The following is a 15,016-nucleotide window of genomic DNA, read 5'->3' as shown; positions in this document are numbered from 1 at the left end:
ATGGCGACTCCAAACCATGTTACTCCCACCAACTGCAGCTGGTGGCCGATTTCAGCTATCGAGAACGATGCGGGGAAACCCAAAGAGGGAGACGAAATCCCCGAGCCGTCCGACCCCAAAGCCAAGGACCGGCTCGTCCTGTACCACTGGACGCAGTCCTTCAGCTCTCAGAAGGTAAGGTCCCTTAGAGATGCTCGGATCAGCTTGTCATGTCTACTGCAAGCCTCGCAGAGCCTCGGAGAGGCTGATGTGCAGCGTGCGCGCCCGCACCAGATCCATACGGGGATTTATTGTTTGGGGAAAAGGAGCCTGTTGTGTTGTACGAGACAGGCAGGTTCCTCCAAAACCACTGCGACTGTTTCTGGTCGTCTGGCTGCAGAATAAAATAATTTCTAAGCCAAGGTCACGGGTGTTAACACTTACCAAGGGCATATATATATATATATATATATATATATATATATATATATATATATATATATATATATATAGGAGGCCAGTACATTATGCTTACACTTGCTACGTTGCATTCCGTCGCTATACGTTGCCAAGGGTCGCCAATCAACGAGCTTTCTTATTTTTCTTCTCTGGTTTGCTTCTATAGATCTGTATCACCTATGTGGTTATTCTCTTCTGCTTAAAAATATGAATTTTGGTATAAAAAATGAAATATTGGTGTCTTTCACTGTTTAACCCTTTGTGCGGCAGTTGCAGAACGGGTTGCACAGCCTTTAAAAGGTTAATTATAGCAACATTGTCCAGGCAGGATTGGAAAAACCGTTGACCCTTCCTTTGACCCCATCAGTTCCTATTGACCGAAAATGTCATTATTTATTAAATCCCGTCAACTTGTTTTAGCAGGGCTGACGGTTGTTGGAGTTTATATGCTCCCTACAGCTAATTATTGACCTTATTCACTTTAATTCCCCAATGTTTTATAGAGGACCCTCGATTTGTCAGATTTCAAAATAAAGATTCAGGGTTATAGCAAACCCCATATCTGTTTTTTAACCCCTTTATTGCAGGAAAAAGACCTTAAACGTGAACATTGTGTTCATTTTGCAACATAATTGTAAGTAGTTTAACCCATGTGGGCTTTTCTGGCAGGTTATACAGGTAGGTTTTGAACACACGGATAGACAGAGTGCATATCGGTTTGGAAAACTTAACTGACATAAACAATGTTGCATTTAGTATTTTTTCGGTCACATCCAGAGTTTGAACTCAACCCTCCGGTCGTTGTTTTTTTTAATGTTGACTGTATTTTAAGTGGAGTCCGGTGCGTTTTCTTGAATGCAAATCAGTGCAGGCATTCTTTAGTTACTGAAGTTTTTTTTTCCCTTAACTCCTCCCCCAGCCGCCTCTACTGCAAGCAGAGGGCATACCGCAGTATGCTCAGTACACATGCTCCGCAGAACTCCCACTCAAGCCAATGGGAGGAGCACTATCTGAACGCCTGATGTTTTGCTATCAAGCGTGTGATTGGCTGCTGCTTCGGTGACTTTAATTGGAGTGCGTGCCTGATGGTTACATGCTTTGTGGTTTCAGTACATGCAGGTGGGGGGGACTAAAATACTTGAATTTTCTAATTTGGATAGCTAAGCAATGCCTGTGCCGATTTGCATTTAGTAAAAGAAACAGACTACATTAAACAATAAAGGTACAATTTTGGAGAGTAGACTATTATTCAAGGTCTCATCCCATTAAGTCAAAGCTTTGACATGTAGCGGCTGCTAACGATACCTGCGAACTGTCCTGGTTTGACTTGGAGTCTCCGGGTGAAGTCCAACTTTCCTTGGTTTCTGGGTCCCTTTTTAGGAAGAGGAGCTGTTGGGTCACACCCACTACCCCACCCACTAAAGTCTGTCTGGAGCTAGTCCCACCCCCACACCAAAAGCCACTCCCCCAATAGAGGGAGAGCTCCCGCTAACCTCCCATGGGAAGTTCCCGGGTATTCTATTAATGCTAATAATATGGAAGTGTAACTATCATACTTTTTGTACATGAAAGGGTTAAGCCTTGCACAATTCCCTGCAGAAAATCAATTAAACGACTAAATTAAAAGACCTCTTAACTACAGTATCGTCGGCCTTCAGTTTCACAGATGCGTATTTTGTATTTCAGGAGAGTTACTTGATCTTTATTGAATGTATCCTAAAAGCTGCGCGCTTAAATCTTTTTTCTTTAGCGGGATCAATAAATGCCACATTTAACCGCGTGTATTCCAGAACGCTGTTAATCTAGCCAGCACATCAGACCCTTTAAATACAAACAGGCTGTGATTTTGCGCACCCCTCTTGGAACACTAATGGAATGATCCATGCCTGACCATTTTTGGTGTCCATCCAAATATTGCTGCCAGCCTGATATTGGGTCATTATTGTGGCCAGTCTGTGGGGTCTGGAACACGGGGCATTTGATAACACAGAGCTATGTGTCTAAAGAGGGTAGATGGAAGGGTTCATCAAACTAAAGTTCATGTGAACGGGCAGCGATCCGTCTTGTAAAGTCTTTATCCATTTCGCTTCATCTCTTGTTGAGGGGTGAGCTGCGAGATCATTCATCTAGTTTGGCTTGGACCCCAGGCTAGATGGTTTCTAGCCCCATGAGATAAATCTATTAACTAACACGGAAGAACATTAGAGAAAGCGCTAAGGGAATCTCGTCAGGAAATACGTATCGGCTGGAACAACTGTGTTAGAGCGCTCCTGCGACCGGCGGTGGCAGAGAGGTGCTATACTCAGCGGTTCCCCAATTTTCCGAAAGTAGGGGTGGTTTATTTAAGAACTGATGCAGACGATATATTATACACGTGATTACCAGCAAAGTTTTTTATTAAAAAAACCCTTAAAGAGGCAAAGTGCTTAAATAGGTGCTAGTAGGTATGCTGAGATTTATAATGGGTAATTAGCATATGATAGAACTCGTAGCCAAGAAGCAGATATACAAGGAAGGTTTCTAGTGCTTCCTTGGGTTGCTTCCAAAAGATACATTAACGTACATAGGCACTTTTTCCTTTTATTCCAGGATCCCTGTCATTATTCCCCCCCATTAAGTTTTCTCACCCTTGTAAGTGGAAAGACGATGGAGAGATAACCCCAGGACAATCAATGAATTGATGTGCCAATGCTGTCACCTTTTGACAAACAGGTCCCTTTATGTTAAACCACATACAAGAAATGCAAGTGCACCATGCTACAAACAAAAGACACACATAACTAGACTACCGAAGCCAGGGGTGTCCAACCTGCGGCCCTCCAGCTGCTGCAGGACTACATCTGCCATAATGCTCGTTCAGCTAAGGCAGAGAAGTATGGGCGATGTAGTCCTGCAGCAGCTGGAGGGCCACAGGTTGGACACCCCTGATCTAAGCGATGAGGAATAAGCTGAGATGGTAATGGTTGCCCCTTAAAGTGGAACACCTTGTTAAAATTGTCTTACTGTCCCTCTAAGCCATTATGGGAGATTCTGCTGCACGGAACCCGTGCACTGAAAGGGTTAAGACCCATCAATGCCTAAAAACCAAATAACCCAATTTACCAATAACAGAAGGGTTTATTTATAGCCCCGAGGTAACATTGTCCATCTGGCCGTTGTGTTACTCATTTGAACTGACAAAAGGAATATAAACTTGCTACGTCATGGTTATTAGTGATACCATCGTAGACCTTGGCATGAGTTATACATTATCCAGGGAGGACGCAAATAAACAAGTGGTTCTATCGTTTCTTAGTAATGCCCTTCTGTAATCAGAAACTGTATCCAAAAAAGGGGAGAAGACTGAAGAATAAATGCGCAAACTTGGCTATCAATACATTTACACAGCTGTAATATTATTTCATTGACGGGGCAACTGGCATCCTCTCTGAGCTACGATGGAAGGGCATTTAAGGGCCAGACAGGGGTCCTATACTATGTACCCGAGGGGGCATTCTGAGTTTACTCAATAAAACATTGGTTGCATTGGGTTCCATCTCAAAATGAGAAGCATGTGAAGATCAAACAATACCCCAAGAGATGCATCATTTGCCGCTCCTTCATCGGTTCCTTGTCCCATAGGTCATGTAATCATGATATCAGGAGTCCTTCACACTGGTCAACAGCCTGGTAGTCCAGTAACATACTTTGTGCCTTGTGTCCTTTGTACATAGATACGGCTGGTGATTGCCGAGAAGGGACTGCCGTGTGACGAGCGAGACGTCAGCCTGCCCCTCACAGAACACAAAGAGCCTTGGTTTATGCGTCTCAACCTCGGAGAAGAAGTGCCAGTCGTTATTCATTGCGACAACATCATCAGCGATTATAACCAGATTATTGACTACATCGAAAACAATTTTGTTGGAGGTAAAGCGACCGATAACTCAGAACGTTGATCTCTGTGATGTGATTGAGGGTTTGGCTTAAAACCTTGAGTATGATGTTGTGTCTCCAACATGGTCAGTAAAGGAGATTGGATAGAAGTATCCTCAAATTACAGAAAACAATGGGTCCCAGGGGTGCAAACTTGCTCTGCCCCCCCGTGACCCTACAAAATTAGAGAAAAAGAGGCTTGTCTCATAATTTACATTGTTAATGCCGAATAGAACGTTCATGTTAGCCAATCTCATTTCAGATACCTCTTCGAGACACAGCTGGGTGAAAGCATCTGTTTGATGAACCTTTTGATTTTCTGTTGTGTTTCTTTGAAAATGGTTCTTTTGTAAGAATCTTATTTCCTTTTTTCTTCCGTGATGCCAGCTGGGAGCTACCAGCAGTTTGGACCGGTAGAAACCTAAATTATAGCCTCCTTTAGGCTTCACTGGCTGTTTGGTGCTTGTAAATGAACGCCGTAGGATATAAACATCTTTAAATTGCACTGGGAATATCTGCTTTACTTACAAATAAAACACATAAAAAATATGATTAGTTTTATAGTTGACATTGTTGACCAGGCCCAGTCAACTGTAGCCCTCTGGCAGCTGGTGGACTAAAGCTTTAAATCCCCCCCGGCTATATGTGTTTGGCCACTGAAGAGCCAAGTGTTGGTTTCTTGGGTTTCTTAGGTTTACTTTCCATTATATAGCCTCATTTGAGCCACCAAATCTTGGCTTTGTATGGTTCCAAGTAGCCTTTTCCTTCAAGCTTGGTCCTTGTTTTGGTTGGACCTCCTTTACTTGTCTCTTGTTCCAGCTAGTTCACCGCCAGCCCTGCCTTTTGCTATTTTTAAAACTTCCCCCCAATAGCAAACAATATCCTTATTCTTATTGAGAACTAAATTCATAGGGTCAGGGCAACCATGGTTTGGTCAAGATTCTGCTACTCATTGGAGATACATCTGAGTATTCAAGGCGCATGGATATCGAGTGTTCCTCATTTAAGACTCCATCCTCACTTATAATAAGTTTTCCTCTATCTAGGGCCTGTCTTCACCCATTACGTTGCAACTCCGGTCATTACTTAAAACTAAATGTCTCAGTAAGTTCAGCTCTAAATTCCTAGACTCTTACAATGAAAAAAGAGAAATTGCCTTCCACTAATTATACGCTTATCTGCTCGATTACCGCGGATCCGTTTCGTAATGATTACCTTTGTTGTTTATTGAAGTTATTTGTGGATGTTGACTTGGCTTCCGAATGTGCCCGATGACTTGCCAAGGTTGCAACAGTGAGGCTGTAGTTAAAATATCTCAAAATAAAACATCAAGGTAGTGATTACTAAAGCTTCTTACTTTATATTTACTCAAGAAACAAAAGTTTTGGGCAGAAGGAGGGTGCCGCCATATTGGGTTGTTGTTGACTGGACATAGATACCAGGGATGGAAGGTATTGGGATCATTTTGGAGCATCACATGATCTTCCCCGGCATCTTATATCTTCAACCTAAGAGTCGGAGGGATAATCATATCCGCAGGGGAACGTTGCACTTGATACTTCAAGCATAGGACACGGAAATTATAAAAAATAATGCCTATGTCTATATAGTCTTCATATACCAACAAATTGACTTAAAGGTTGTCAAGATCCTCTTTAGATTGCAGAATGTATTTTATCCCCCGCCAGAGAATACCCCGTATAAAATTGCCTGAAATGTTAATTTATGTCATCCTACACATTATTAAATGTAATTAATTTATTTTTTTGGTGTATTATTTTTGCCAACTTACCGTACTTGATTAAGAATGCGGGTGGGAGATGCAATATGTTGGTTTACTCATCCAATGAGGAGGTGCGTTTCTGCCACCCACTTGTAGTGTGATGGCACCAGTTACAACAGTCATATCCTTCTTTTATATCGCTCACAGACTGATCTCACTATAACCGCAGCAAACGTTGACATTTTATTTCTGACCTTCTTAGGGTAATGGAGCAGCCGGCTTCGTTGCCATGAACAAAAAAGATCTGATAAGCAATGTTTGAACTTAAACAAATATTAATATCCTATTTCCAGTAAATTTTCTTGGCTTTTAATGAAAGTATTAAAATCTGCTACATTTGTAGCAATGCTGTTGGTTTATGCACCAGGAGATACTGTCAGGTTGGCATCCATTAGTGGTTCAGGGACTCCCATCAATGTATTGACTTCAGCTCCTTCTCCTAACCAACGTACCTCTACAGATCGTCAGCTTTCCAGCCAGCGCACAAGCTCGGCCAAAGGGATGAGTCTTTTAGCCGCCAACAAATACACGCACAGCAAAAAGGAGCACCCTATGGAGCACCCTATGCTCCAACCTATTTAATAGGCAAAGAACAGAACTTTGATATATACAATGGCAGTCACCAAATCCAACCGCGTGGAAAGCCAAAGTACTTGACTACATCTTGGTCCAGTCTCACCCTGTTTTTTTTAGGACAAACTGGTTGTTGTACAGATTATTAATATATTTTATTTATATTTATTTCTGTAGCTCTATTAGAACCCTAAATTAACAATATGCAAATTAACAGTAGCATGAACAAACATGAGACGTACTGGTTTAGAAGAAGAGCCCCTCAACCAGCCTTCCCTGACATTTCTCCTTCAACCTTTTAACATTTTGTGGACCCGTTTGATAATTATGTTTTTGTTTTATTATTATTTTACCTCCAGAACTTATTCCACAGCTGATACCTGAAGCCGGAAGCCTTCTCCACACAAGAGTTCTACAATATAGAGACATCTTGGAGAATCTACCGATGGATGCCTACACTCACGGATGTATTCTACACCCAGAACTTACAACAGATTCTATGATCCCAAAGTACGCCACCGCTGAGATCCGCCGTAAGTGGCCACGTTATCTGGCTACATTTTGCTAAGTCAACAAGTGGGAAAAGACGGCCATGTAAAGTCCTTTTGCCAGGTATCAATAGCAGGTCCATCAAAGTTCTAGCTGTAAACACTTGGGTCAGTCATTAAGTAGTTAACATAGGCCCCTAAAGGGATAAAGAAATAAGTTTGCATCCCACAGATACTCTAAAAGTCAGTAACTCGACTTTGTCCTTTCCTGCGATACGACCACGTAAATCCCCATCCTCTAACATGTGCCACAAAGCCATAATATCTGTAGGATGCATATTCTTTTTCTGTGAAAAGTTCACTTTAAGTTGAAAAAGGACAAGGTTCACTCCTTTGCCAATTAATCCTCAGGACATTTGGAAAACGGATCAACAGAATTCCTGAAGTTTGATCAGGACGAACCTCAGCTAACAGAACCATACCTTTCCAAGCAGAAGAAGCTCATGGTAAGATGCCGATGGCGCCATATTGATTTTTATCTGTTGACCAAACAAGTCTTCCAGCTTAGCCAAACTTGATTAATATACCTTGTATAGTTCAGTGCATTTAATTCAGGCCAGCGAAGGGCTTCTAAAATGGTCAAAGGTTTGCAGAATTAAAGTTATGAGAAATAGTTTGGAGGGGAGCTGGGGGGCGACGCCATTCACCGGCTCCATCGCTTATTGGGAATAGCAAGAGACACTTAAGAGTCACTTCTTTGCCTACCGGACCTTCATAGATGGTCCATCTTCTCGTGAAATGTATGTTCAGCTACAGGCTCACAATCGTAAGTAAGTAAGTAAGAATAAGCTGCTTAGATCTTTATCTCTCTCTCTCTTTTTTTTTTTTTTAAAGGATAAAATCTTGGAACATGATAATGTCAACTACTTAAAGAAAATTCTAATCGAGCTAGCCATGGTCTTAGACCAGATCGAGGCGGAGCTAGAAAAGAGGAAAATAGAATATGAAGGTAAGATCGAATTGAGGGTATATTGTGTACGGTAAATGTCAGTTTCTGGTGAAACGTTATGGCCACTGTAGTCCGCACAGTAGTGATCTAGAAAGAACAAAAAGGAATTGATGCAAAAGGGTTTTAATTATCTGTCTCTGTCATGGTCGGTGGTCCTGCTGCTTTGACATTTGATGGTAAAAATGAGCTTTTTCCCTCTGGCAGTTGATGCTTACATAGAACTCTCTGTAGCAATTGATGTAATGCAGAGATCAGCCTCTCTCGCAGGTGAAAGTAACATAGCTCTAAAGCACTTGATGGCAATGAAGGGGTATGTTTCTCCGGCAGTTGGTTGCATTGCCAGAAGCTGTTTCTGGTTGTGCTCTGTTACCCTATTTGATGGAACTATAGAGGTCTATTGGGCAGGTTGTTGGTCATAACGGAACTCCCATCTCCCTTGTATCTGATGGTGATGCAATATTTCTTGAAATGTCTTTTTACATTCCATAGTAACCAGAGGCTGGGGGGTCTTTCCTGGACCAAAGCTCTCATGATGACCAAACCATGGCCTCTCTGAAAGACCGAGATTCCAAAATGTAATTAAAAACGGGATAGAATTTGAAACTAAGAAGTCAATTATACTACAATTAACATAATAAAAACTAATCCTACTATGAGTTCCACGGCCCTTGAAGCCATCACTCGACATGTATTATTGAACAGCCATATCGGTTCATGTATAAAGAAATGCTGGCTTCCCGGCCTTTTGCTTTTATCCCAGATTATCACCATCCTCAATGTGCTCCAAAGCTATCAGGAAATATGAATAATTTATCTGACCTTTGCCGAGTCTCCCAAGGAACCTCCTAGCGCTAGATTTTCATAGGGGTTATCCAGCAATCAACAAAACCAGAGATGTTATAAACATTTAACTTATTTGAGTAAACATTCAAGTTAATCGGATGGGAGTGAGGAGCTGGCTGTCTATCCCAGGGGCGTCCAACCTGTGGCCCTAAAGCTGCTGCAGGACTACATCTCCCATAATGCTCTTTCAGCTAAGGGGCTGGTTGAGGAGGATGGGAGATGTAGTCCTGCAGCAGCTGAAGGGCCGCAGGTTGGACACCCCTGGTCTATCCTGTCCATAAATATTGGGACAGGGTCAGGCAACCAGAAATCCTAACCGACTCTAGATACACGCTCGGCAGACAACGCACTCAATGCATGTTATCCGATTCATTCCCTAAAGGCATACCTTTGGCACCTGACCACGCTCACTCCCCACCCACTTCCTGCCTACTCCCCACCCAGTGAATGCCATCTGGAGCTAGCCCTGCCCCTTTACAAAGCCACTCCCCCCCAAAAGAGGTACAACTTCAGGTAGCCTAGCCTGGGAAATTTCCTTTTTATGCCCAAAGGAAAACCCATAAAGAAGCATAGAAAGGATCCAGCTCATACGAATAAAACCCGGCAAAGGAGGGACTCTCACGGGGCTTTAATGAAGCAAAACCAAAAGATGGTTAATTAAATACAAAAGGAATAGACTTTTTGTGTGGCCTGTAATATCGACGATATGGAAACAAAGGAAACCCCCAAAAAGGGGAGGACGGGAAATCGGTGTTTCTTTTAGCGGCTTTATGCTCCCTAAACACATACCTGAATTATACTCGTTACGTGCAACAAATACACAAATTAAATTGTCTCACCAGTGAAAATATCTAACAGATATATTTTTCCTGCCCACCCAGGTAAAAAATGTGAGCTCTGGCTCTGCGGACACGTCTTCACCTTAGCCGACATTCTGCTGGGCGCCACTCTGCATCGGCTTAAGTTTCTCGGACTTTCCAAAAAATACTGGGAAGATGGAAACAGACCCAACATACAGTCCTTCTTCGAGAGAATACAGAAGAGATACGCATTCCGAAAAGTGCTGGGAGATATCCATACTACGCTCCTCTCGGCTGTTTTACCCAACGCATTCCGACTCGTCAAACGAAAGCCGCCATCTTTTTTTGGGGCGTCTTTTCTCATGGGATCATTGGGAGGAATGGGATATTTTGCTTACTGGTACCTCAAGAAAAAATATATCTAATGACCGTTTAATTAAATTAGTTTGATGTGTCTGTGCTATGTGATAATATAAAACCTAGTTGTATAAATCAGAAGAAAAAAAAAAAACACATGATAAAAATTATCTTTGCTGGTATTATAAACATTCCACCTTAGAAAATTAGAACGTATATTACAACAAAAATAATAAAAACTAAGCCTTTTGTAGGTGAAAAAAAAACATTGCAGTAATGCTACGTAAATAAAACTACTGCATTGAAAGAGGTGTTTAAATATTTGCCGGGAATTTTAATTTCGAATCTGAATCAGTAAAGAAAAAAAACCCCAAAAAACCATAAACATAATACAAAAATTACCCCCATCCCCACAATTTATTTTGAGTTAAATAAAATAAAAAAGCACAGATAATATTTTATGTAAAAGCCGTAAATAATGGAAATTACACAGTACTGCATAGACTAGTGTTTTTGAAATTTGTTGGGTTTTTTTGTTACAAAAAAAAAAAAATATCATTGAATTTATTTTTTACTTGAGCTGTTTTTAGAATGTACGAAACTTTTTTTTAACCTTTTTTGATGCCTTCGAAACAGCTCCTGTTATTGTCAAAGATTTTGACCATCTGTCCAGTGGCTTGTATCACCGTTCACGGGCGCCCCGACGCCCCCCCCCCCTGCATTCTGTATTTGTGTAAAGGAACGGAGTTCAGGGATTCTCCCGGGTAACGTAGGAGTGTCGACGATGTGTCGAATCGTTTGTGTACATTCTCATAAACAGTCACAGGGTCCAACACTTTCTTGTGCCTTTTGTATGTCGGAAAGAGCAAAAGAAACTCTAAGAAACGAAACTAGAAAGCCTTGCGGATCTTCAATAAAATTTTGTTGGGAAAAAAAAAGCTTAGAGGTTTACTTTATCTTTTGCGTGTGAAAAAAAAATTGTAAATTAATGGAGTTTTTCATCAAAGTTGATGGAAAAACCCTCCGAGGTCCCAAAAACCTTATGAGACGTTACCTTTTATTTCTTGGGCCAAGGGGCAGGTCTAGGCAAGACAGCACGAGCTGCTTGGCATCTACGGTCAAATGATGAGCTCAGTCTTAACCCCTTCAATCCCAGGGGTTTTTGGTACCTCAAAGCCCAGAGCAATTTTGCCATTTTTGGGGTATGTCGGTTTAGCGATTATTTTTTTTTTTTTAATTAATTCTCTTTTCCTGTGAATCGTGTACCCATATAAACTATATATTGTTTTTTCAAGGAGAGATAGAGCTTTCGTTTGATACCATAGTTGGAAGATTAGCTGAAAATTTAGAATGAGAAATTTAGTAAAAACTAGCGAAGATTAGAAAATTAAACATTTTTTTTTACATTTTCCCAATGAATCCTCACAAATTTAGGTAAAGTGATGGAAAATCCCCTCCAAGTTTATTAATTCCGCTGTCCTGATTTCAGAAATACCTAATTTATATAGATTTTCCAGACTTTCCCAGCACCAGGGAGCATACTATAAGGTGTACAATTTTGTATAATTTTTATGCCTATGGCTTAACGGGTTTGGGGGTTGTGAACGGGGGCAGAAGGGTTATACTGGCTAGATGTTATGCTAGGGCAATGGGAAGTAAGGTTTTTTAATAATTTTTTTATTATTTTTTTTATATATATATTTTTTTTTATTTGAATTTTTTTACATTTTTTTTTTATTTTTTATATATTATTTTTACACAGAAATGGTTAGAGGTCCTCCTAGGGACCTCCTGAACATGCCAGTGATGTCACGACGACATCACAGCTCACATTATAATTTTTTTTTGTATTATATATATTATTATTTTAATGATTTATTTAATATTATTTTTTAAATGAATTAACTTTTTTTTTCTGCTTTTCTCTTTCAGGACGGGAGGGGGAGTGAGAGAGATGGTTTCTCACTCCCCTCCCCGCGAACCCCCTGCACCGATCACACTGTGATCTCTATGCAGGTCCTCACAGACCTGCATAGAGATCGCAGCGTCTCTGTGCCTCATCCCCGCTGGGGATATCCTGTCCTCCGATGACCTTCCGGGTTACGTCAGCAGTGACGTAACCCGGAAGGGGAATGCCCGATCGCGCGTTTGCAACTGCGCGATCGCGCACTTTCAACCGTAACAGCTTACTGGCTTTCATGCCGGAAGCTGTTACGGGAGATCGGGCAGCAGAAAGCCGGCGAAGCCTGGTCTCCCGTGCAGCGGCAGGGCTGGACGTACCGGGATGTCCATAGGGGTTTCTTTGTGGGCGTTTTTTGGACGTCCCGGTACATCTATAGGGGATTGAAGTGGTTAAGACACAAGGAGCTATGTTTATATCCCATAGCAAGAAAAATAAAAAAAGTGTAAAATAAAAATTAAAAAAGTTACTTACCAGAAGTAGTAATTTGAAGCATCTGCATTTAGAGAATTATTAATTTATCAAAATTATTACAGAACCAAGTCTATGTATTTCCAACTCTCTTTATTTGTTTGTTATTTTTTTCTGGATATGAAATACAAGAAAACAACTAACATAAAAACAATAGATTTAAATTTAACAAATCTAAAAATGAATTAATTAAAAGAATAGTGCGCAATACAGTCAAACCGCACAAACGGCTTTATTTACTAGACGCAGGGTCGAATATTTAAACCCCCAGACTTTATTCGGCACTAGGCGGCAGACTAAGCTGGCCCTGTACAATGTATAATTAATGTGGGGAGATTTCTTAACGTCATCTCACTTAACAATAGATTATACAGGGAGATCAGGGAGCTGCGATGTTCAATTTTCCTTTAAACGCACAGTTTAGTAAACGCAACCAATAGTTTTGGGTTTTTTCTTCAAAATGGCAACAAGCATTTAGTGTTACAATGAACGGCGATGTTATTAATAAAACACGTCAATACTGTAATCGTGATACACAACCTACGTTAGAGGTATAGGGTCTCAATGGCGTTACTAACACAATAAAAAATATATTGCTTATATTAGCTTAAATCCAGGTTAATAGAGTGTATTTTATACGCATCACCAAACTAACAGACGCCTGCGTTATAGTACCGTCAGCATTAGTGATAAAAGCTCTATTTTATTATATAGCAGCCTCCAAAAGCTTTAAGCGTAACTTTTAATATGCGCGAAAGGTAACCTTTACAGTAGGCAAAGGACGGTGTTGCCGGAAAACACAGACCTGACAGCGGAGCACAACCCCGGTACTCGAGGACCCCAAACAGGTCAGGGGTTTTGGAACGAGCATCTCAAATAAAATTCCATAAAATATTTGTTTTCAGGCAAGAATCCATAAGTTGCTGACCTGTGTGCAGCCCTGTTCCATGTCTCTCTCTTCTTGTTCCACATATTATATATCAGGCTCTATTGCTAGATTTCACAGCAAGCTCCACAATATATATATATAAATACACATATAATATACATACACATATATATATATATACGTATGCTTAAAAGTCACTTTTTGGTTCACTGTGACTGTATCAACAAACTCTACTGCATTTCGATACAGAAATACCGCACCATATTTAAAGCAGCCATTGCAATAAAAATTGCATCTGCAGCGCATATTGGGCGTCCATGCCAGTGAGGTCCTTGATACTTTCTCCACCAGCACGAAGCAAGACAAAGTAAGTGTGCGTAACTAGCTTTTTTTCTAGCTACACTACCGTTCAAAAGTTTGGGGTCACTGAGCCGTTTTGGAAAACGAGGAAATTTCTGGCTGTATCATCAATTAGCCTTTTAAACTAAGTGATGGGAGTGATAAAGGGCCTCTGTAGGGCTATTAAGAGATTCCATTAAAAATCAGCCGTTTACAGCTACAATAGTCATTTCCAACATTAACCCCGTCTGCGCTGGATTGCTGGTCCATTTCATGTTATTTTAAATGGACGGTTCTTTCAAAAATAAGGACATTCCTAAGTGACCCCAAACGTTTGAACGGGTAGGGCATATATACATTTGCTAGGCTTTAGCCTCTTACGAGCTGCGGCTTTTTGTCACGTTTGCGAGTCTCTTTAGGACTCTGTTAAACAGGCTTTCCCATCCCTCAGCCCCACAGCGACTGCGCGCCAAAGCATTAGCCCAGCTTAACTCTCCCAAGTTCCATTCATCATCAACGCTAAAGGAACGGCTGCGGCTCCTCACGCTCCAAACGTCTCAACAAACTTGTGAATTCGCAGAAGAAACGTAAAAATCGATTTCTTCTCCCGCCTTCGTGTCATCCCCTCGAAAATATTACGCAAAATATTACTCACGAGAGACGGGACAATTAATATTGCAGATTGATTCGCTGGGAATCGGTGCCTGCGGCAAGGTCAGTTCATTAAAGGTAAATTACTAAAATAGCCTCGGAAAGAATTATTGATAAAAACGGACATTTAGAGGGACTGGTTCCTATCCGTAACACAGAGCTTCGTATGGTGCCAACCTATTACTCACCATGTCCCTGGTCTCATTTCCACAAATATTCTCACTGTATACACTGTAATAAAATTAGATATAGTAACCAGCAGAGGGGAGCCAGGTTCCCTTCGTGTCATCAATACCTCTAGCATTATATATTCCCGACACAGAATATAATCATCTACATAACAGCTTATAAAACGATGACAAAGCATTCACTGCTTTATGTTCTTATGATGAATGTAAAGCCGGTTTAAGACACTGCTATTGGCAACGGTTTAAAAATTGATACAACCGGCATTTGTTCAAATATGGTAATTTCCCCCCAAAATAAAATTACAAAAATAATTT

General features: G+C 40.9%; 1 protein-coding gene across 3 annotated transcripts; it reads left to right on the top strand.

The window, feature by feature from the left end:
* On the top strand, positions 1-10,271 carry LOC149280969 (ganglioside-induced differentiation-associated protein 1-like 1). Of its 3 annotated transcripts, XM_089499943.1 has the most exons (6): positions 1-174; positions 4,152-4,344; positions 7,066-7,239; positions 7,606-7,700; positions 8,089-8,203; positions 9,928-10,271. In XM_089499943.1, the coding sequence occupies exons 1-6, from the start codon at positions 1-3 to the stop codon at positions 10,269-10,271; spliced, it is 1,095 nt and encodes a 364-aa protein (XP_089356069.1). The 3 variants fall into 3 exon arrangements, with proteins under 3 accessions (XP_089356069.1, XP_089356070.1, XP_089356071.1); XM_089499944.1 differs by lacking the exon at positions 7,066-7,239; XM_089499945.1 differs by lacking the exons at positions 7,606-7,700; positions 8,089-8,203.
* The last annotated feature ends 4,745 nt before the right edge of the window (positions 10,272-15,016 follow it).

This window comes from Sceloporus occidentalis, unplaced genomic scaffold (genome assembly GCF_023333645.1).
Source record: "Sceloporus occidentalis isolate IW3139 unplaced genomic scaffold, rSceOcc1.0.p SCAF_143, whole genome shotgun sequence".
Classification (NCBI taxonomy): Eukaryota; Metazoa; Chordata; class Lepidosauria; order Squamata; family Phrynosomatidae; genus Sceloporus; species Sceloporus occidentalis.
The sequence above is the reverse complement of the archived record's forward strand: the minus strand, read 5'-3'. Positions and strand labels throughout refer to the sequence as shown.